Source organism: Cricetulus griseus, chromosome 6, assembly GCF_003668045.3.
Source record: "Cricetulus griseus strain 17A/GY chromosome 6, alternate assembly CriGri-PICRH-1.0, whole genome shotgun sequence".
Classification (NCBI taxonomy): domain Eukaryota; kingdom Metazoa; phylum Chordata; class Mammalia; order Rodentia; family Cricetidae; genus Cricetulus; species Cricetulus griseus.
The window spans coordinates 22,318,812-22,339,103 of record NC_048599.1 but is presented as its reverse complement, the minus strand read 5'-3'; the positions used below and the strand labels follow the sequence as shown (position 1 = coordinate 22,339,103).

Sequence of the window (20,292 nt, the reverse complement as noted above, 5' to 3'; positions counted from 1 at the left end):
TTTGTAGCCCAAGGCAGCTTTAACCCTTTAATCTTCCTGTCTCAGACTTCCAAGTGCTGGGATTACAGGTATGAAACACGACACCCAGGTCTATCCTTTTTATCAAAAAGAATTACTATTGTTGTCTATATATAAAGATGAGGGCACACATGCCATAGTATGTATATGTAGAGGTCAGAGGATAACTCTGTCCTCTTTTCCCACCATGGTACCTGGGGATTGAACTCAGGTTGTCAGGCTTGTGCAGCAATCACTTTGACTCACAGAACCATCTTACTGACCCCCAGCTCTGTCCTTTTGCATTTTAGATGATAAAAATAAATTGTTGCCAGGTGGTGGTGGCTCACACCTTTAATCCCAGCACTTGAGAGGCAGAGACAGTTGGATCTCTGTGAGTTCGAAGACAGCTTGATCCACAGAGCAAATCAGGACAGGCTCCAAAGCTACAGAGAAATCCTGCCTCTAAAACTCTAAATAAATAAATATTTCTTTCCTTTGTCATTTCTTTGTTTTTTGCTTTTGTTTTGTTTTTTTTTCAAGACAGGGTTTCTCTGTGTAGCTCTGGCTGTCCTGGAACTCACTCTGTAGATCATGCTGGCCTCAAACTCAGAGACCTGCCTGCCTGCCTGCACCACCATCTCCCAGCTTCCTTTGTCATTTCTTGTGTGGGTTTTAAATATATTTAGATAAGTTCTCTTGATGTTGGGGAAAGCTGGCCACCTTTCAGTCACTTATGGCTGCCTTGTCTTAACTTGATAGTTTTGATTCATCTGGATGAGAATTTGCACTGAATACCAACCTCATATACATCAATTTCATCTCCAAAGGAAATCCTGTTCTTTGGAGACCACACCAGAGAGAGAGAGAGATGTTCAGGTGTGTGCATGTATCTGTATGAGTACATACCCATATGTGCACTTGTGGAGGCCAGAATTGATATCAAAGATGTCTTTCTTAATCACTTCCCATCTTATTTTCTCGAGACACAATCTCTTCAATCACAATGTCTGCTGGCCTTGCTGGCAGTGAGCTCTGAAAACTTGCCTAGCTCTGCTGTACTTCGTTAGAGTTGCAGATGCTCAGGACCATGCCAAGCTTTTACGTGGGTGTGAGGGATCAAAACCCAGGTCCTCATGCTTGTCAAACAAACACTTTACCATGGAGCTATTTCCCCAGCCCTTTACCTTAAGTTTCAAATCTCCCTTGTTTGGTATAGTGGCTGGTGAGAACATGCTTACTGAATGGAGGGAAGTTTGTGAACAGTAGAGGAAGGCTTTGGTCCTCTCCCCACTGTGCCTATTCTCAGCTGAGCACAAATGGCTGGACCTCCCCAGCCAAAGCAGCGACAGGGCTTGTTTCTATTTCAAATCCACAAAATGGCTCTGCACTTTTACCTTCTCAAATCGGGCCTCTGCACTCCTCACCAAAGTTATCAACAACTCTCCTGCTGTCTGCTGGGTACAGGGATTGGGCAGGCTTTTCAGGCTATCCAACGTAGTCATTATAAACTGGCCGAGTTCTTGTGAATCAAGGAAAACTTCAAAGACCTGCAACAATTTAGGAAAAAAAAATGAACTTTCAAGATACATGGTATGGGCTGGGAATATAACTCAGTGTTTGCCTATGATGTGTGAGGCCCAGAACTCCAGCACTGGGGAGGGAGATGGGGAAGAGAAGAGGGAAAAGCCGTGCTATCTACTACTGGCTTATTTACTGTGATGGCTATTCTCTGTTGTCAGCTTGAGTACATCTGGAATTAACGAAAACTCAAGCAACTCAGTATACCTATGAGGGATTTTTTTTCTTAAATAATCTGAAGTAGGAAGACCCACTTTTAATCATCTGTGCCACACCTTCTGCTGGCAGCCTCTATAAAGGAAGATGGAAGCTTGATCTCACTCTCATTAGCAAGTCCATTCCTTCACAGGCATTAGAGTCTACTTATTTGGGATTCCAGTGTATACTGAAGACCAGTTGAGACATCCAGCCTCATGGACGGAACAACTTACTGGATTCCTGGACCTTTTGTTGGTAGACAGTCATTGTTGAACTATCAGGGCCCCAGCTTGTGTGTGTGTGTGTGTGTGTGTGTGTGTGTGTGTGTGTGTGTGTGTGTGTGTGTAAGTTCTATCCAGCTAAAGAACCCTGACTAATACATTTACCAAAATGGAAAACTGGAAGCACCAAAAGTCCACAGCTAAAGTCTACACACAGCCTTTTACTACTCTGACTCCTAGAGAGAAGCCATGTTGTGAGACCCTCAGAAAAATGTCACACTTTATAGGAGCACTAAAGGAAACACCCAGTGCTAGATAGCTGACAGCTTCCTTGACATAACTAAACTGCTTCCTTGGGAGACAACACGATGATATAATGTGTCATTCTGCTTCTTGCTGCACTCTGCAGTACATGAAGTCCTCCAGGTGAATGGAATAGACACACTCCACTGGGTACTTATATGTGACAGACAGTAAGCCAAGCATTTTCCACATAGCATTTCATTTAGCTCTTATGACAACGGTATCATTCCAGTGTGTATAGATTCCCACCAGATAGATGAGGAAACTGATACCTAGACTAGATTACCTGGTACTTTAGACCCTACATGAGTAAGATTTTTAAGTATCCTTTTTCTGTGTGTTTGTGTTCATGAATGTCTGCACACACATATGTGTGGGTTTGAATGCATGGGGGTGGTGTGCAGGTGTAAGCCAGAGGTCTAGCTCAGTGTCTCACTCTGTCACTCTCCATCTTATTTTTTGAGGCAGGGACTCTTACCAAATCTGGAGCTCATTGATTGTCTATTGAACCCTAGGGATCCTCCTGGATCTGTCTCCTCAGAGCTAAGACCACAGGAATATACTGCTACACTCAGCTGGTTTTTTTTCAAATATGGACACTGGGGATTGATCTCATGTCCTCATATTTGCACTGCAAGACCTCTACTGAGCCATCTCTCCGCCTTATAGGTTTCCTTTGTTTGCCCATATCCCTAACATACCCAGCAGATGTATGAGACTTTGTTGAGTAATGCACAGTTACATTTAAAAGCCCATAGCTCATTGGTTCAACCATTCTCTCTTGAAGCTCCTCTATGTGAAAGGCTTACATGAGCAAGTAGCTGACATTCAGTGAGCGTTCACCAGACTGAGGTAAAAATCACTGGCCTCTTCTGCAAGTTGACATAAAGCACTGAACTGAGCAAACAGGGACATCAGTCTTGGTAGCACAAGCCATTAATCTCGGCATGTGGGTGGCAGACACAGGCAGATTGCTGGGAGTTCTAGAACAGTGTGGTCTACACAGTGAGTACCAGTTCAGCCATTGCTACACAGTGAGACCCTGCCTTAAAAAAGAAAAGGAGAGAGAGAGCGCTGGGCGGTGGTTGCATACACTAATCCCAGCATTTGAGAGGCAGAGCAGGCAGATCTCTAGGAGTCTAAGGCCAGCATGGTCTACAGAGTGAGTTCCGGTATAGGCTACAAAGTTACAGAGAAACCCTGTCTCAAAAAAAAAAGAAAAGAAAAAAGAAAAAAAGAAAAGAAGAGAAAAAGAATGAAAGAAAGAAAGAAAGAAAGAAAGAAAGAAAGAAAGAAAGAAAGAAAGAAAGAAAGAAAGAAAGAGAGAGAGAGAGAAACCTGGTGTGTAAGATCATGAACATGGTACCTTTTCTGCAAACCCTGGATGTTTACGGAGCACATTTCCCAAGCAATCTCTGTGGTTGGCTTTATGAGAAACAAATAGAACTTTCTAATATGATTTTTATCATCTCACATTTCCATGAACAAACAAGACATCTGGCTTCTTTCCATCCTTTCTAGCACTTAAAGCAGTCTGTCCAGATGCTTCTAAGCTCTCTAGTTACCTGGACAATTTTGAATGGACAGCGGTAGAACTGTTTGACACTATAGTGCTCCAGCAGCTCCCTGCACCTTTTCAAAGTTTCTCTCAAGCTCTTGCCATTGTCTCTGTTCTGCGTGATATCTAGGAAGAGAATGGGTCATTATTATGCTCTGCTCCACTTCTTTCTTACTCATTTCCCAAGTCTTTCTGATCTCCAGTGTGTAGTCAATCTCTGGTTTTCCCTTGAATGCATTAATCTAATCTGGAGGCAGGTTCTGCCCATTTCCTTGTAAAACAATATATACAAAGAGCCAAAGGGGAATGAAAAGGTTTGTTTTCTTTCTTTCTTCTCTTCCTTCCTTTTTTTTTTTTTTTTTTTTTTTTTTTTTTTTTTTAGAACAAAGATTTTGGAGGAATCTACTGAGTAGAAAAAAGGAAGGCTCCAATACTACACCACTTGAGAGTAGTTGAAGGGCATCCTGTGAGGTTTCGATACTGCCCAAAGCTTGTTGATTACAGATCTTCCTCTTCCCGTCACCTAGATGTGCTGACTGTTGAGTTGCCTGTCTCCCTCGGGCTGCCTTGTTCCTATGTGTTTTGTTTTTGTTATTGTTGTTTTGTTCTTTTGAGACAAAGTCTCTCTACATGGCCCTGGCTGTCCTGGAACTCACTAAGCAGACTAGGCTGTCAAAGTCACAGAGATCCATCTACCTCTGCCTCATGAGAGCTGGAATTGAAGGTGTGTGCCACTGGAAAATAGCCATCCCAATTAAATATTTTCCTTTATAAGAGTTGCCATGAGGGGCTGGAGAGATGGCTCAGAGGTTAAAAGAGCACTGACTGTTCTTCCAGAAGTCCTGAGTTCAATTCCCAGCAACCACATGGTGGCTCACAACCATCTGTTATGAGATCTGGTGCCCTCTTCTGGCTCCAGGCAAATATGCAGACAGAACACTGTATATGTAATAAAAATAAGTAAATAAATCTAAAAAAAAAAATTACTAAAAAAAAAAGAGTTGTCAGCACTCGGGAGGCAGAGGCAGGCAGATCTCTGTGAGTTCGAGGCCAGCCTGGTCTCCAGAGCAACTGCCAGGATAGGCCTCATAGCTACACAGAGAAACCCTATCTCGAAGAAAACAAACAAACAAACAAACAACAACAACAAAAAAGAGTTGTCATGGTCATGGTGTCTCTTCACAGCAATAAAATCCTAAGATAGAAGTTGGTATCAGAGACTGGGGTATTGCTATCATAGGCCAGATCATGTTTTTGTTTGGTGGAATTTTGACTTTGGTACCTTGGGTTAAGAAAGCAGTGGAATGCTTTAAATACTGCTTAGTGGGCCATACTAAGTATGAGCATGGAAGTACATAGTAGGAGCATGGAAGACAATGGTACTGAGAATGATTTGAACTGTGGGGGGCTGGCTCAAGAGATTTTAGAGGAGAAGAATTTTAGATAGTTCTTGTGATATTTTGGTGAAGAAAGTGGCCGCCTTTTGCCCTTGTCCAGAGAGTCAGTCTGAAACTAAAGTAAAGAGTTTTGGATTAATTAAATTGGCAGAAGAAATCTCAAAACAGGCTATTATAGACGCTATTGTGTAGTTATTAGTGGTGTCTCTAATGAAGATTTATAATGAAAAGGAGCAAGCGGAACCGAGTAAATTGCAAAATGTAAAAAAGGAGAAAAGAAACACCAGGAAGTGGAACAGAGTTAAATCCTGTGTTCAAGGAAACAAGCAGATTAAAGTATAGACTAAAGGGAGTGGTGACCTCAGGGCAAGACCCCACCCAGCTGTTTCCAATTTGTTAAAAGGAATCAGAGAAAAGCTTAGAGCTAGGTGTGGTAGTGCACTCCTTTAATTCCAGCACTGGGAAGGCAGAGCCTGGCAGATCTTTGAATTTGAGGCCAGCCTCATCTGCAGAGCAAGTTCAAGGACAACCAAGCTTAGGCAGTGAAGGTAACCATCATCAAAAACAGCAAGCTGATGAAGATGTAACTGAACAAGGGGCCATGTTCCACCCTCAGCAAGCAGCAGAACTTGGCAGCTTCAGCCACATGGCTTTAAGAGTCAAGGAGTGACTAAAGAGAGCTGCCGAGGCCAGGCATGTGTCAGGGGAGTTCCTGAATGGAGGCCTAGAGAGGCCATTGTGTGAAGCTGTGAAGTGAAGCCTGGGTTGCCTTGGAGGCACCAAGATGTTGAAGATGCCAGAGCCATGGGATACTGGCTAAGGAGAGCTGCTAACAGAGTGTTCAACCAGCCAAGAGGAAGAATATGTTGCAGTCTACAAAGCTGAACAGAGCTGAAGATCAGAAGAGTATTTTAACATGAGACATGGAGAAGTAGAGTTTGGAGTTTGCACAGCTAGTTTTGGTCTTGCTTTTGTCCAGTATTTTCTTGCTATGCTCCCTTCCATATGTTTTTGAATAGTAATGTACATTCCATGCCATTATAGGTTGGAAGTATGTGATCTGCTTTTTTGATTTTACAGGAGATTACAGTTAAGAGATTGCATGAGTCTCAGAAGAAACTTTGAACTTTATTTAGACTTTTAAATAAGTCTGAGGCTGTTATAGACTATGGGACTTTTGAAGCTGGACTTAATGTCTTTTTGTATTATGCTATTGTTACAAGCTTATAGGGGCCAGGGAAAAGAATGAGGTAGTTTGAAAGAAAATGGCCCCAAAAGGGAGTGGCACTATTAGGAGGTGTGGCATTGTTGGAATAGATGTGGTCTTGTTGGGGGAAGTTTGTCACTGTGGAGGCAGGGTTTGAGGTCTCTTATATGTTCAAGCCATGCCAAGTGAGACAGTTCACTTCCTGTTGCCTTTGGATCAAGATGGACTCTCATCTCAGCACCATCTCTGTCTTCATGCTGCCTTACTTCCCACCATGACAATAATGAACTAAACCTCTGAACTGTAAGTGAGCCACCCCAATTAAATGTTTTCCTTTATAAGAGTTGCCATGGTTGTGGTTTCTCTTCACTAGAAATCCTAACTAAGACACTACACATTTAAATACTATAAGCCTGTTGGGGGCCATTCTTATCCAAACCACTACAGTCAGCACTGCTCCATCTCTGTGTATGAACATGGGATGCAGGGCAAGAGGAGGGATGCTGCCTACAGCTGTGCTAGAGACTAGATTACACCTTTTCTCCAGAGAGTCTTACACTTCAGTTTCAGAGTGATATGAAGCAGGTAATGTGTTCCCTCTGCAGCCTCTTCAGCCACCTCTTTCAGTGGGTCACCACACAGCAGTGCCATCACAGCCACTAGATGTCCAAGTCTTTGGAATTGCAGTGGAAGCTGAGTGAGAAGGAAAGAAAAATGCCATCAGAATATGGGAGACATTTTCACCTTAAACTGGAGTTGTTAAGGAGTCGGAAACTCAACAGAGGTGAAAGGGTCCCTTAGATCTCTGGAGGCTTATTATTTCACATAGTTGGTATAATTCATCCAGCCAAAGGGCAACCTAACCTATGAACACATTCTAAAAATGAGGAGGCTTTAGCAATAAAGATGTTCATTCCAGCACTGGTTTAATTAATTGAATAACTAATTAATAAATTAATCTTTCAAGCAAAAGTTTCTCTACGTAGCCCTGACAATTCTAGAATTCATCCAGCACTGTTTTTAAAGATCACATTTTGAAAATATTTGCCTAGTAGTAGAAAAGGAAATTGTGGCACAATCATTCTATGAATATAACCACTAGAAATCAAGTACCTGGCCTGGAGGCATGGCTTAGTAGAATAGCATATGCCTATCCTTTCTAAGAACCAGATAGCATACAGGAACAAAACCCACCATGAGGACTGGAGAGATGGCTCAGAGGTTAAGATCACAGACTGCTCTTCCAGAGGTCCTGAGTTCAATTCCCAGCAACCACATGGTGGCTCACAACCATCCGTTATGAGATCTGGTGCCCTCTTCTGATGTGCAGATATATATGGAAGCAGAATGTTGTATGCATAATAAATAGATAAAATCTTTAAAAAAAAAACCCACCATGAAAACCAACAGTAAAACAAGAAATTTATGACACACTAAGCAAAGGAAAACCTCTCAAAGTTAGTATAGCACTAATTCTTAAAATATATTGATTAAAGCTGGGCAGTGGTGGTGCATACCTTTATTCCCAGCACTTAGGAGGCAGACATCTGTGAGTTCGACACCAGCCTGCCAATTACAGGACAGTCAGGGCAACATATAGAGAAACCTTGTTGCAAGACATTTGATTACACTATGTAAAGATATGTCACTGTGATTGGTTTAATAAAAAACTGAATGGTCAACAGCTAGGCAGGAATATAGGTGGGACTTCTAGGAGGGGAGAGGGAAGAGAAAGAGATGACAGGGAGATGCCAGAACCCAGCCAGTTAGCCACAAAGGAAGCAGGAGAGTAGGACATACAGAATGAAGGAAAGGTAAAAAGTCCCAAGGCAAAACACAGATGACTAGAAACAGGGACAAGCCTAAGCTAAAGCTGAGCATTCATAATTAATAATAAGTCTCTATGTCTTTATTTGGGAGTTGGTTGGTAGCCCAAAGAAAATGCCAGCTACAACTGGTACCCAACGTGAGGCACAAATTACCACATAGGGCCTGAGAAAGCTGAAAAAAGAAAACAGAAAACAATGTGCTCCTTTAAGAGGCACTGCTATGCAGCAGAGAGCTTGAGCATGCTAAGTAAAAACAGTAAGCTAAGTAGAAATACCTGCCACAGTGTGGGCACCAACTTCCTGGAGCTGGGGCAGTTAAATGCAGTTCTTGATTAAACACAGCTCAAAGTTAAATGCACATCTTGGGTAGGCCCAAGGGCTTAAGGCTTGGCTCTCATGGACCAAAGGAAGATGCTGAGACAATCATCAGAGCTGCATGGTGGAGGGCCTAGCTACAAATTAGCAGTTTAAGGTTTGATTCATGAAACCAGAAAATGCTACAGGTGCACAGTAAAATAGGTTCAGACCAAAAACACCTTTAAACAAGGTTACAGTGTGTGTAGGTGCTTAAAAAAGAAAAGAAAACGGGTATAGACAATCAAAGGAAAAAATAGTTTAAAAATAATTAAGTAAAGTCTTTAAAGAAAGAGTAAAGTAATATAAAAAGAATAAGCCACGTAAAGATGGGAAATACCCACGGAGTCTGGATCCTGCATGGTGCTTTGTTGACTTTGAATTTTTGAATGCTGACGATGAACAGCAGCCACTGAGAGACATGGGACTGAAAAGGGAACTGCTGGATTATACCAGTGTAGATACTTTAGGGATGTCTCAACTTTAAAATGGGACTCAGAAAATGTATTGTGTTGCAGAAGAGGTTATGCTTTTGTTTCCACAGGAAATGAAAGGCTGTGGATTCCTTCCAAATTAATAGAGACCAGATTTGATTGGGGGAGACCATCTGAAAATATTGGCTACAGACACAAAGAAATAAACCTAGAAAAACTACATGACAGGTAGTTTTGACATGGGAACATCTCTGAGACTGGATGAGACAAGATAGTTACAGAGTCCTCATGACTTATTATTACATACCATCCTTTCATATGGGATGGATAAAGATTTGAATATGTAGTTTAAACATTCTTATAAAGTTAACAGATGTCTTTTACCTGCTCAAACATAAAACAAAAAATCATCTTTGGCTGGCTTGTGTACAACACAGAGTCCATACTTGTGTTAATAAAGATATGTATGTTACCTTTGACAGTTTGTGGGTTTTGAGAGCAAGGGAACCAGAAACCAATGAAAATGGGTGGCCCAGCCTCTCAGAATTGCTCTGTTGCAGTTTTCTCACAGTTCTGCATTCAGAGCAACTTCAAGGCTCCAGCCTCACAGACTATTCTAGCCAAGACTTTAGATAAGTCTTGCACTTTTCCATTATACAGAGACTAGACAACAAATGTTATAGCTTAGTTATCTTAGGACTTGACCACTATCTCAATTTTCTCGGGGTTCCCTGGCGAAACCATTACCACCAGACAACATGAAGCAGTCTAGAGAACACAATGCATAGATTTCCAAGAAGTGGGATGGGTCATTTTTGGTCATTCAGTGGGTTATAGGTGCTTGTAATCATTTAGTGGGAATATAGGATAAAAAGACAACTATTCATCTCAACTATTTTACATTGGTATGGATTTTTATATATCAATACAAATTTAAGGTTATTTTTATTATACTGTATACATGTTTCTATTTTTGTTTAATATATTATATCTATGTAACTCATTTTAAAATGTCATATAAAGTTCTAGTCCTTGAAAGCTATTATTAAAAACTTTAGGATAATTAAGAAATGCAAGTAAAAGAAAAGAAAAAAGAAATGCAGGTTAGTAGTTAGCCATCTATAACAATCAAACCTGTAGTCATGTTAGGTATGTCTTCAAGGTTAAAACATATATTTCAGGCTGGGTGGTGGTGGTGGTGGTGCACACCTTTAATGCCAGCTCTCGGGAGGCAGAGGCAGGTGGATCTCTATGAGTTCAAGACCAGCCTGGTCTACAAGGACTACTTCCAGAATAGCCTCCAAAGCCACAGAGAAACCCTGTCTCGATAAAACAAAAACCAAAACCAAACCAAAACAAAAAAAACCATATATTTTAGAGAGATAGGTGATCTTCAAATACTTCAGAGACCTACAGAATACGACATTTAAGATGTTTAATGATCTAAGGCTTTTCCTGACAGTGAGACACATCTGTTCCCAGCAGCACCAATCTATTTCATAAAAGGATGATGGGCATTGAAGAACTTCCATATGAAGTTCACTTTCATTGTGGTAAAGTTAGCAACTGGACAGGAAAGTGCCCTTGCCTCAACTTCTGACAACATACTGCACAAACCGGACAAGCAGGACATAAAGGAAAAAGACTGCCAAAATTTGCCAAGACAAGGTGGGACAGTCCTTCAAAATTCTTGCTTCACAGAAAAGTCTGTCAGATATACTAGGCCTGTAGGCCAAAGATAGGCACCCCAACATTGCAGAGGAACCTTGGGTGACTGTCCAGGCATCCAGCTGCTTCTGTCATTTCTATAGTTTTAGAAGTTTTGCACTGCACTTCCTGTTTATTAAGATAATATCACATCCTTCTGAGTCTCTGATGGAGTTTGAAGATGAAATAGTTACAGTTTCTGTTTTTCTTGTTACTAAATTAAAAAGTGAAACTCGCAAAAGAGTTATAAAGTGTATAGGGTTGAGAGACATAAAAAGCTTAAATTGTTTATCTAAGAAAATGTTTTAAGGTTTAAAAAGATATGTTTACGTTGGCAATACAAGTTATGATAGAAAGTAAATGAAGTACAAAACCTTGGATTCACCAAGATGGGATAATGGAGTATTTTCACTCAATGGACTAGATATTGTAAATGTAATTCTTAGTTGATCATTGTTTTTATTATATACAGCTTTACTACATTAGTGTTAAAACCCTTCCCTTTTTACTTAAATATAAAGGGGTAATGGGGCTGGAGAGATGGCTCAGTGGTTAAGAGCACTGGTTGTTCTTCCAGAGGTCCTGAGTTCGATTCCCAGCAACCATATGGTGGTTCACAACCATCTGTAATGAGATCTGGTGCCCTCTTCTGGCCTGGGTACATGCAGACAGAACACTGTATACAAAACAGATAAATAAATCTTTAAAAAAAAAAAAAAAGCATAGGCAGGACTTCAGGGAGGGAAGAAAGAGAAAAAGACGCCAGGAAGACACCAGGGGCCAGACAGACAGACACAGAGAAAGCAGAAAAGTAGGATATACAGAATGAAAAAAAAGGGAAAAATTCCTGAGGCAAAACACAGATGAATAGAAACAGGTTAAATTAAGTTATAAAATCTAGTGGGACAAGCCTAAGCTAAATCCGAGCATTCATAATTAACAATGAGTTTCTGTGTCTTTATTTGGGAGCTGGTTGGTGACCCAAAGAAAATGCCAACTACAAAAAAACCAACAACAACAATATTATATATATATATATATATATATATATATATATATATATAGTGGAGTAACATAATATAGTGGAGAAAATGAGAAAAAGTTTAAAATTAGGGGGGAAAAAAGATCAGCAACTACTTGGTGATCAGTAAAATGCATACCACCTTCTGCTTCAGATGACCACAAAGCTAGTCCCAGAACACCTGGTGGCGAAGTCATGGGTATATGCACAGTGTGGACATGTGTAATATGACTGGTGTTATCCACCACATTAGAGAGAAGCTGTTTCTATAGCTCTCCAGAAACTCAACATAGAAATGCTGCAGCCATCAACATGTGTGGCTTGTTTTGGGGAAACTTGCCAACTCTCCATAAAGCTGAACCAGTGATTATTTTTCCCCACTCTCCTCCCCTCTTCCTCTCCCTCTCTCTCCCTCCTCCTGCAATGCATCTGTGTATGTTCAGGTATGTGCACCCATGTGAGCACATGTGCACAGCTTGACACTTAGTGTCTTCTTCTAGATCTCTTTACCTTATTTTGAGTCGGGATCTCTGACTGAATCTGGGGCTCACCATTTAAGTTAGACTAGATGGCTAGAGAGCACCAGAATCCTTCTGTCTGTGTCCCTAAGGGTGGAGTTACAGGGATGTGCGACCACACTTGGCTTTTGCAAGGGTGCTGGAGCTCCAAACACTTCACACACTCTAGCCCCAGCAGTGTTTTTGTTGTTGCTGTTTGTTTGTTTTTTACAAAATAAATAAATTATGGCTGGAGAGATGGCTCAGTGGTTAAGAACACTGGCTGCTCTTCCAGAGGACCCAGGTTTGATTCCCAGCACCTACATGTGGCTTACAACTATCTGTAATACCAATTCCAGGTGATGTGATGTTCTCCTCCAGTTTCTCTGGGCACTAGGCATCATTCATGTGATGCCTAGACATAAACGCTGGCGCAGCACCCATACACATAAAAAATACAAATATTAAGCCAGATATGGTGGCGCACGCCTTTAACACCAGCACTACCGAAGTAAAGGCAAATGATCTCTGTGAGTTTGAGGCCAGTCCAGTCTACAAAGTGAGTTCCAGGTCAGCCAGAGCTACATAGTGAGAACCTGTCTCAATCAATCAATCAATCAATCAATCAATCAATCAATCAACTAAACAAAAACAAAAAAATTAAAATAAAACTTTTTTTTTTGTTTTTTGTTTTTCAAGACAGGGTTTCTCAGTGTAGCTTTGGAGCCTATCCTGGCACTTGCTCTGGAGACCAGGCTGGCCTCAAACTCACAGAGATCCGCCTGCCTCTGCTTCCTGAGTGCTGGGATTAAAGGCGTGCGCCACCAATGCCCGGCTACAGTAAAATTATTTTTTAAATTATTTGGTGTGTGTGTGTGTGTGTGAGAGAGAGAGAGAGAGAGAGAGAGAGAGAGAGGAGAGAGAGAGAGAGAGAGAGAGAGAGAGAGAGAGAGAGAGAGGAGAGAGAGAGAGAGAGAGAAAGAGAGAGAGAGAGAGAGAGGAGAGAGAGAGAGAGAGAGAGAGAGAGAGAGAGAGAGAGAGAATGATGCATATATGGGCTCATGTGTCACAGCACATGTGTGGAGGTCAGAGAACAATTCTGTGGAATCAGCTTTCTTTCCACCTTTATTCGAGTCATAGGGCTTGAATTCAGGTTACCAGGCTTTCCATTTGTAAAAGCCTTTTTTCTCTTTTTGGTTTTTTGAGACAGGATTTATCTGCATAACTACCCTGGCTGTCCTGGAACCAACTTTGTAGACCAGGTTGGCTTCAAACTCACAGAGATCCGCCTGCCTCTGCCTCCAGGGGTGCTGGGATTAAAGGCGTGCACCTCACTAAACTTACTATGTAGCAGAGGATGCTACTGAACTTCTCTGATCCTCCTGCTTTTACCTTCCAAGTGCTAGATTAAAGGTGTATGTACTGTTTGACAAAGGTCTCTCTCTCTCTTTTTTTTAATGTGGAGACATTTGAACTGTGCAGTAGAATGACTGACTGACTAGTAGAATGGAGAATTGAGGCTGAGCATTCCAAGTAGCTGAAATTGCAAGAGGAGCTTTAAGTGGTTAGAAATCTAGAAGCAAACTAGTGAGGCTCTAAAGGTTGTAGAGACTGGCAGGAGCCAGTACACACAAGATCCTGAATTCTAACAACAAAGGAAGTCACTGGGTTAAAGAGGAGGAGGAGGGGCAAAGATGAGGAAGAGAGGCAAAGAGGGGGAAGGGGCAAAGAGGAGGAGAAGGAGGCAAAGAGGAGGAGAAGGGGGCAAAGAGAAGCAGGAGGAGGAGGAGGAGGGGACCAGAGAGGAGGAAGAGGGAGCTGGGGAAATGAAGCCCAAGTCCATGATAAGGCAGAAGAAAATGACAACCAAAGCTAGAAAAGAAAGCATGACTTGAGAGCTAAGAAGGTGTTGGGAAGGTAGGTCAGGGGTTAAGATTGCTTGCAGCACAGTCAAAGGACCACAGTTTAGATTCTAACGCCTGTGAAAGAAGCTAGGTTCTCAGGGTCTGACACTCCACATGCATACACATGCACGTGCTGATACAGACAAGCACACACACAAACAAGTAAATAAGTCCTTTTTAAAGAAGTTATCACTAGCTCCATCTAGAGAAGGAGCTCAGTGGGAGTGAAAGACCCCAACTCATGCCTAGCCTGATACCCACAAGCATGTACTTAAAAATCACTCTGGGCACATACAACCCTGGGACAAAGAACACATGAAATGGTCGGTCATGATGACCAGTCTCTGGAAATTGTTATTATTGCTAGTTTGTATTATCTTCAACAACTGTCTGGTTTCTAAAATTTGTTATGGGTTACCCTGCTCCAGAGCACCCGCCCAAGTTTTGAAAATAAGTATAAGTCACTCTGTTCCCAGAAAAACCACTAGCTGTCCCATGGCCTTGCAGGTGTAAAAACCAAAATAACATTCCAAACCCCTCGTGGGCAAAATTGTAAGTTCAGTTCCCCACCAATCAGAGAATGACTCATGTATGTTATAGCCAATCAATATTGTTATTCTTTTGTTTAAAAAGAAGAAAAGAGAAATGCTGAGACATGAGACATAAGACTGTAAGTTTATTATAAGGCCCAGCAGAATGGGGAAACTAAGAAGAGGAACAGAGAGAGACAGAGCAAGAGAATAGGTGGGAGACAGAGTAGAGAGGGGAAACAGAGAGCACAGAGAGTGGGAACAGAGAGCACAGAGAGCACAGAGAGAACAGAGAGAGTAAAGGGACATGGACTTATCTTTTAAAGGGGTCCTGCGTGCAGACTTAGTTCCCATGGAACCTTGGGCTGACCAGGGTACTGCCTGTTTCACCAGGTAACAGGGGCAGGCCAGCATAATGCCTAAACCTTTCAAATATGTTGTCATACTCCTGCCTAATGACCAAAAAAAAAAAAAAAAACCATAAAAACTGCCTGCTTTGAAAACTCAGGGTCGTTCTCTTCCCAGGGAACGACCCCAACCAGCTGGAATAAAATTCTTTTGCTTTTGCATCGAACTTGTGTCCTGTGAGTGACTCTGTAGGGTGTATCTCCCGGAGTTGACTTCATTTTTGGGTCCAACAGGAGCTCTCACCCACCACTCTGCAAAAGACTCAGGAGGATAAACAGTGTTGATGGCGCCTCTGTCTGAATGATAGCAAGCTAATGCTTTCCCTATCCTCTACTTTAAAAAAAATTATTTTCTGTGTTAAGTATATTCATATTCATAATATTTTAGCCCCTCTGAATTTATTAAACCATAAAAGTCACAGCCCAACATAGTGGCCCCTGCCTTTAATCCCAGCACCCTAGGGGCAGAGGCAGGCTGAGTTTGAGGTCAGCTAGGGAGACATAATGAAATCTGTTTCAAACAATCAAACACCATAAAACCTACCAGTGGCTAGACTGGTAACTGACTATATCCTTAACATCTTTTTCCCATACCTTTTTTTTCCTTAAGTTCTTTGGATTCTTTTTTAATTGAAAGTAGATTTTTTTTCATACAATATATTCTGATCATGGTTTCCCCTCACCAATGCCTTCCAGAACTTCCCTACCTCCCCACCCACCCAAATCCACACACTCTCTTTCAGAAAACAAATAGGCAACTAAAAACAAAAACAAACAAAAACCCAAACAAACTAAAACAGGAAAAAAAATCACAGGAAAAAAAGAGTCCAAGAAAAACATAGACACACACAATTGCTCACACAAAAATCCCACAAAAAACACCAAATTGTAAAACATAATATGTAAGTAAAATAGCATCAACAATGCTAGGCATTCAGAGAGTATATATGTGCTACAAATCATTAAGCTGCACACTTAGGTTGGGTGGCCTTTATTAATTATAAATTATACTTCAATGTAAAAAAAGCTATGGGCCTGAAAAAGGACACAAGTCATGGCCTAACTCCACTTTGTCCCTCTCTGGCTCTGGCTTTGCTTTGATGAGGGACCAAAAATTCAAATTAAAAATTTAACTCCTTAAATCAGGAGTGCCATGACTGGCTCCTGATCCCCTGCTCTCAGAGAAGGAAAGGTAACTGTCCACCATTCCTGTTAACATTCCTTTGCTAATTGCTGGTCATAAAGATCCCCCAGCCCAGGGAATAACTGACAGACCCTGTGGCTCTGTAACCCTGCAAGCCCATGCCCTGTATTATCTCAGTCAAATGTATCTCCCTTAAAATGTATAGTTACTGACTAACTCTGTACTTTGTATGACCTTAAGTAACCATGGAAACTCTGTAATTTGTGGCCTTCAACCTTATGGTCTGCCCCTTTAAAAGCTTCTCTTTTTAGCTGGGTGGCATCTCATTTGCCCGCCATGCAATGAGATCCTGAAGGACCCCAGCCTAAGATGTTTTCTTTGCAAGTCACAGCCTAACTCCATTCTGTCCCTCTCTGGCTCTGGCTTTGCTTTGCCTTTTCCTCCTGAGTCACTTCCTTCTGCAAGTACCTTGGCCTTGGGGCTCAAGACTGACGATAAACATCTTCATGACAAGGAACTAAAACTAACCCCAGCCACAGTGAGCTCTACAGGACAGGAAGGAACTGAAAATAACCCCAGCCACAGTGAGCTCTGCTGAACAGGTGGCCACACCTCCTCCTGTGCAGGCAGTTATCCTCGGGGTGAGGGTGCATCCTAGGGCAGGAGTGACTTTTTCATGGTAAGTGGACTGTTCCTCTGGAGCAGAGACAGCTTTTCCACAACCCCCTGCAGAACGGAGCTGAGACAGTGAGCACTCAGACATGGCCTAAGCAAGGCCACCTCCTATCAGCACGTACACCTCTCCTTTAGATTCCCCTTTCTATAGAATTTTAAAGTCCCTGTCAACACCTTAAAAACTCTTAAAAACTGATTTGGGGATCACTGAATCTGTTCTTTGCAACAATGGTTACACTGATTACGACTCCTTTCTTTGTCTTCACTCCTCCCTTTGGTTGGCACAGGTTTATGTGGATAATGCTAATCTACAGGGACTCCCAGAGCAAGCAGGGCCTTTTGCTCTCAGATCATGGCAGACCTTCCACAGAAAGATTTTGTATTGTATAGTCTTTAGGCTTGGTTAATTTAGGTATGTGATTTTTTTTGCATCTAAAAGAATAATGAAATTTAAAATAAATTATAAGTTTATGTAAAGATTCTAAAGTTTAAAAAAAGAAAAATGAAAAGCACAGTAGAGCACACCACCCAACTTTTGATACAACTTCTAGATGTTCATAGACTCAGTGGTACCAGGCTAAGCACCCCATAGTCAGTCCTCTCTAGGAAAAAGAAAATGCTGAAGAAGATCCAGGGACACACACACACACACACACACACACACACACACGGGGGGGGGGGGGAGGGAAGGGGGGGTCATTTGAAACATTCCCTTAATCTACAGTGAATTAGAGGAATACCTTGCATTGCTGTCAGAATTGTAAAGCAGTCAGTGATACCCGGAAATTACTTGCTACAGGAGGTACTGTCTTCAGAGGTTACCAGAGTACAGAGATTGGAAATGCAGCTGAAGGAGAGATTGCATCTGTGCAGCTATGGGAGTCATCATTCATGCTGGGGAGAGCCACTTGGGTAGTTGATTGGGGTCACCCATGCTCTGTAAGTAAGCTAGCTTGGTTCAGTTTGTTCTGTCATTGAGGTTCTGTCTGTGGGAGTAGATGCACACTTACACATGGCCAGAAAAGTTTATGTGGTCTACAGATAGAGAAATGATGGAGACTGGAGAAGCCCTAGTGATGACAAGACCTGCTCAGAAAAAGAGATGCTGATTTGTAGAAGGAAAAGTGAATAGATCCAGGAGAAATGATCATAGTTTGGGAGGATTTTTTTCAGAAGCTATGACAGAGGACTGACCACAACTGAGAGAAATACGAGGATTTAAAAACAGGATCCTTGGTGAGAATAAACAGGCACAGGGGAAAAGGAAGCAAACTGTGTTATGTCCAAATGAAATGCCAATTCCCCAGACTCCAAAAGGCAATCCAAAAATCCAGAAATAGGCTCAACCTGGACTATAGGAGACTTCTGGCAGATAAAAGGCAGCATTCCTCAGGGACTTGTGAAGCCGGTTCCCCTCTGAATGAAATGAGGACCTAACTGCTCCAAGGCAGGTAGAGCTGAAGGAGATAACAGCCAGAGGCATCTGAAGAGTCCAGACAGAACTGGGCCATGGGGAGGGGTGTGAAAGAGGAAGAAGAGAGAGGGGCAAGTGGACCAAGAGAGAAGCCAAGAGAATGAATGAATGGCCAAAATGACAGGGTTACACAGGAATGAGAAGCATGGGTAAGGGAAGCGAAGCCCCTGGGGCTGGGGAGGTTTAGGGTAGGTAGGAGGCAGGATGAGAAGTGCTGAGTAACCCTGGAGGCCAGAGAAGACACAGTTGGTATGCTAACAGGCACCACAGTATCCATTGGTTTCTTTGGAACCTGAAGTCCTCTACCAAAAGGAGTCATTTCCCTCACCACTGGCAGAAGGGACATATGGCTACCTGTGGTGCTGACTTATCAAAGCTCACGCTGCCTCCAGGCTTCTTCAGAATCACAAGTACCTTCACACATTCCAAAGTTCTAGCCTGTGCTGGCTAGTTTTTATGTCTCCTTGACACAAGCTAGAATTACATGAAAGGAGGGAATGTCAACTGATAAAATGCCCCATAAGATCTGGCTGTAGCTGGGCATTGTTGGTGCAAGCCTTTAATCCCAGCACTTGGGAGGCAGAGGCAGGTGGATCTCTATGAGTTCGAGGCCAGCCTGGTCTCCAGAGCAAGTGCCAGGATAGTCTCCAAAGCTATACAGAGAAACCCTGTCTCAAAAAACAAAAAAAAAAAAAAAAAAAAAAAAAAAAAAAAAAAAAGATCTGGCTGTAGGGGCTGGAGAAATGGCTCAGTGTTTAAGAGCACTAATTGTTCTTCCAGAGGACCAAGGTTTAATTCCCAGCACCCATATAGCAGCTCATAACTATCTGTAACTCCAGGATCCAACACCTCACACAGACATGCATGTAGGCAAAACACCAATACACACAAAATAATTTTTTAAAAAAGATCCAGCTGCAGGGCATTGTTGTAGTGATTCATGGGATGACTGAGCCCATTGTGGGTGGGGGCCACGGTAGGCTAATGGTTCTAGTGGTCCTGTGATGTGGGAGGTCCTTCTGTACACTGCAAATATGTGTTGCTTTCATTGGTTGATGAATAAAGCTGTTTTGGTCAGTGGTCAGGCAGAATACAACCAGGCAGGAAATCCAGAGATATGGAGCCAAAGAATGATGGGGGATGTCCTTCTGTATATATGTTTCTCTTATTGGTTGATGAATAACACACTGTTTGGCCAATAGCCAGTAGAGGCAGGAAGATAGGCAGGACTAGGAGATGAGAATTCTGGGAAAGGGAGGCAGAGAGAGACTGCAAAGAGTCGCCATGTAGTAGAGGAAGGAGTAACAACAGGTCCAGACCCTTCTCTGGTAAGATAAGACTATGTGGAAATACTTAAATAGAAATGGGTTAACAATTAAGACAGAGCTAGCCAATAAGAAGCCCTCGCCATCGGCCAACAGTTTAATACTTAATATAAGTCTTTGTGTGCTTATTTGGGGCTAAAGCGCAGCAGGACCTGGCAGGACAAGAACTTCCAGCAACAAAAGAAGGCAGAGTCAGGGAGACACCATGTAGCTGCCAAAGGAGTTACATGCCAGAACATTACCTGTAAGCCATGGCCACATGGTGATACACAGATGAGTAAAAATGGGTTAATTGTGAGAGCTAGTTAGTAGTATGCCTGAGCCATTGGCCAGACAGTTATAATTAATATTAAGTCTCTGAGTGATTATTCAGGAACAGGAGGGCAGGAGAGAAACCTCCATTTACATGTTACCATGTGGCTGTGGATTACCAGTAATGTTGTGGTATCTAACTCCTTCGGTGGATATATGGCATCTTCCTGACCCATCCTTTTTTCTTTCTCTGAGCATCTCTGTTTGGATTTCCCAC

The 20,292-nt window shown here is 42.2% G+C and overlaps 1 protein-coding gene across 2 annotated transcripts in view; it reads right to left on the bottom strand.

The window, feature by feature from the left end:
- Mroh8 (maestro heat like repeat family member 8) overlaps positions 1-20,292 on the bottom strand; it is an 88,201-nt gene that overhangs the window by 24,804 nt on the left and 43,105 nt on the right. For both annotated transcript variants that reach the window (XM_027421276.2, XM_027421275.2), the window contains 3 exons: positions 7,020-7,155; positions 3,866-3,984; positions 1,395-1,547 (listed from right to left, as the gene is read on the bottom strand). In XM_027421276.2, coding sequence (XP_027277077.1) covers positions 1,395-1,547; positions 3,866-3,984; positions 7,020-7,155 — 408 coding nt within the window. The remainder of the gene's footprint in view (positions 1-1,394; positions 1,548-3,865; positions 3,985-7,019; positions 7,156-20,292) is intronic.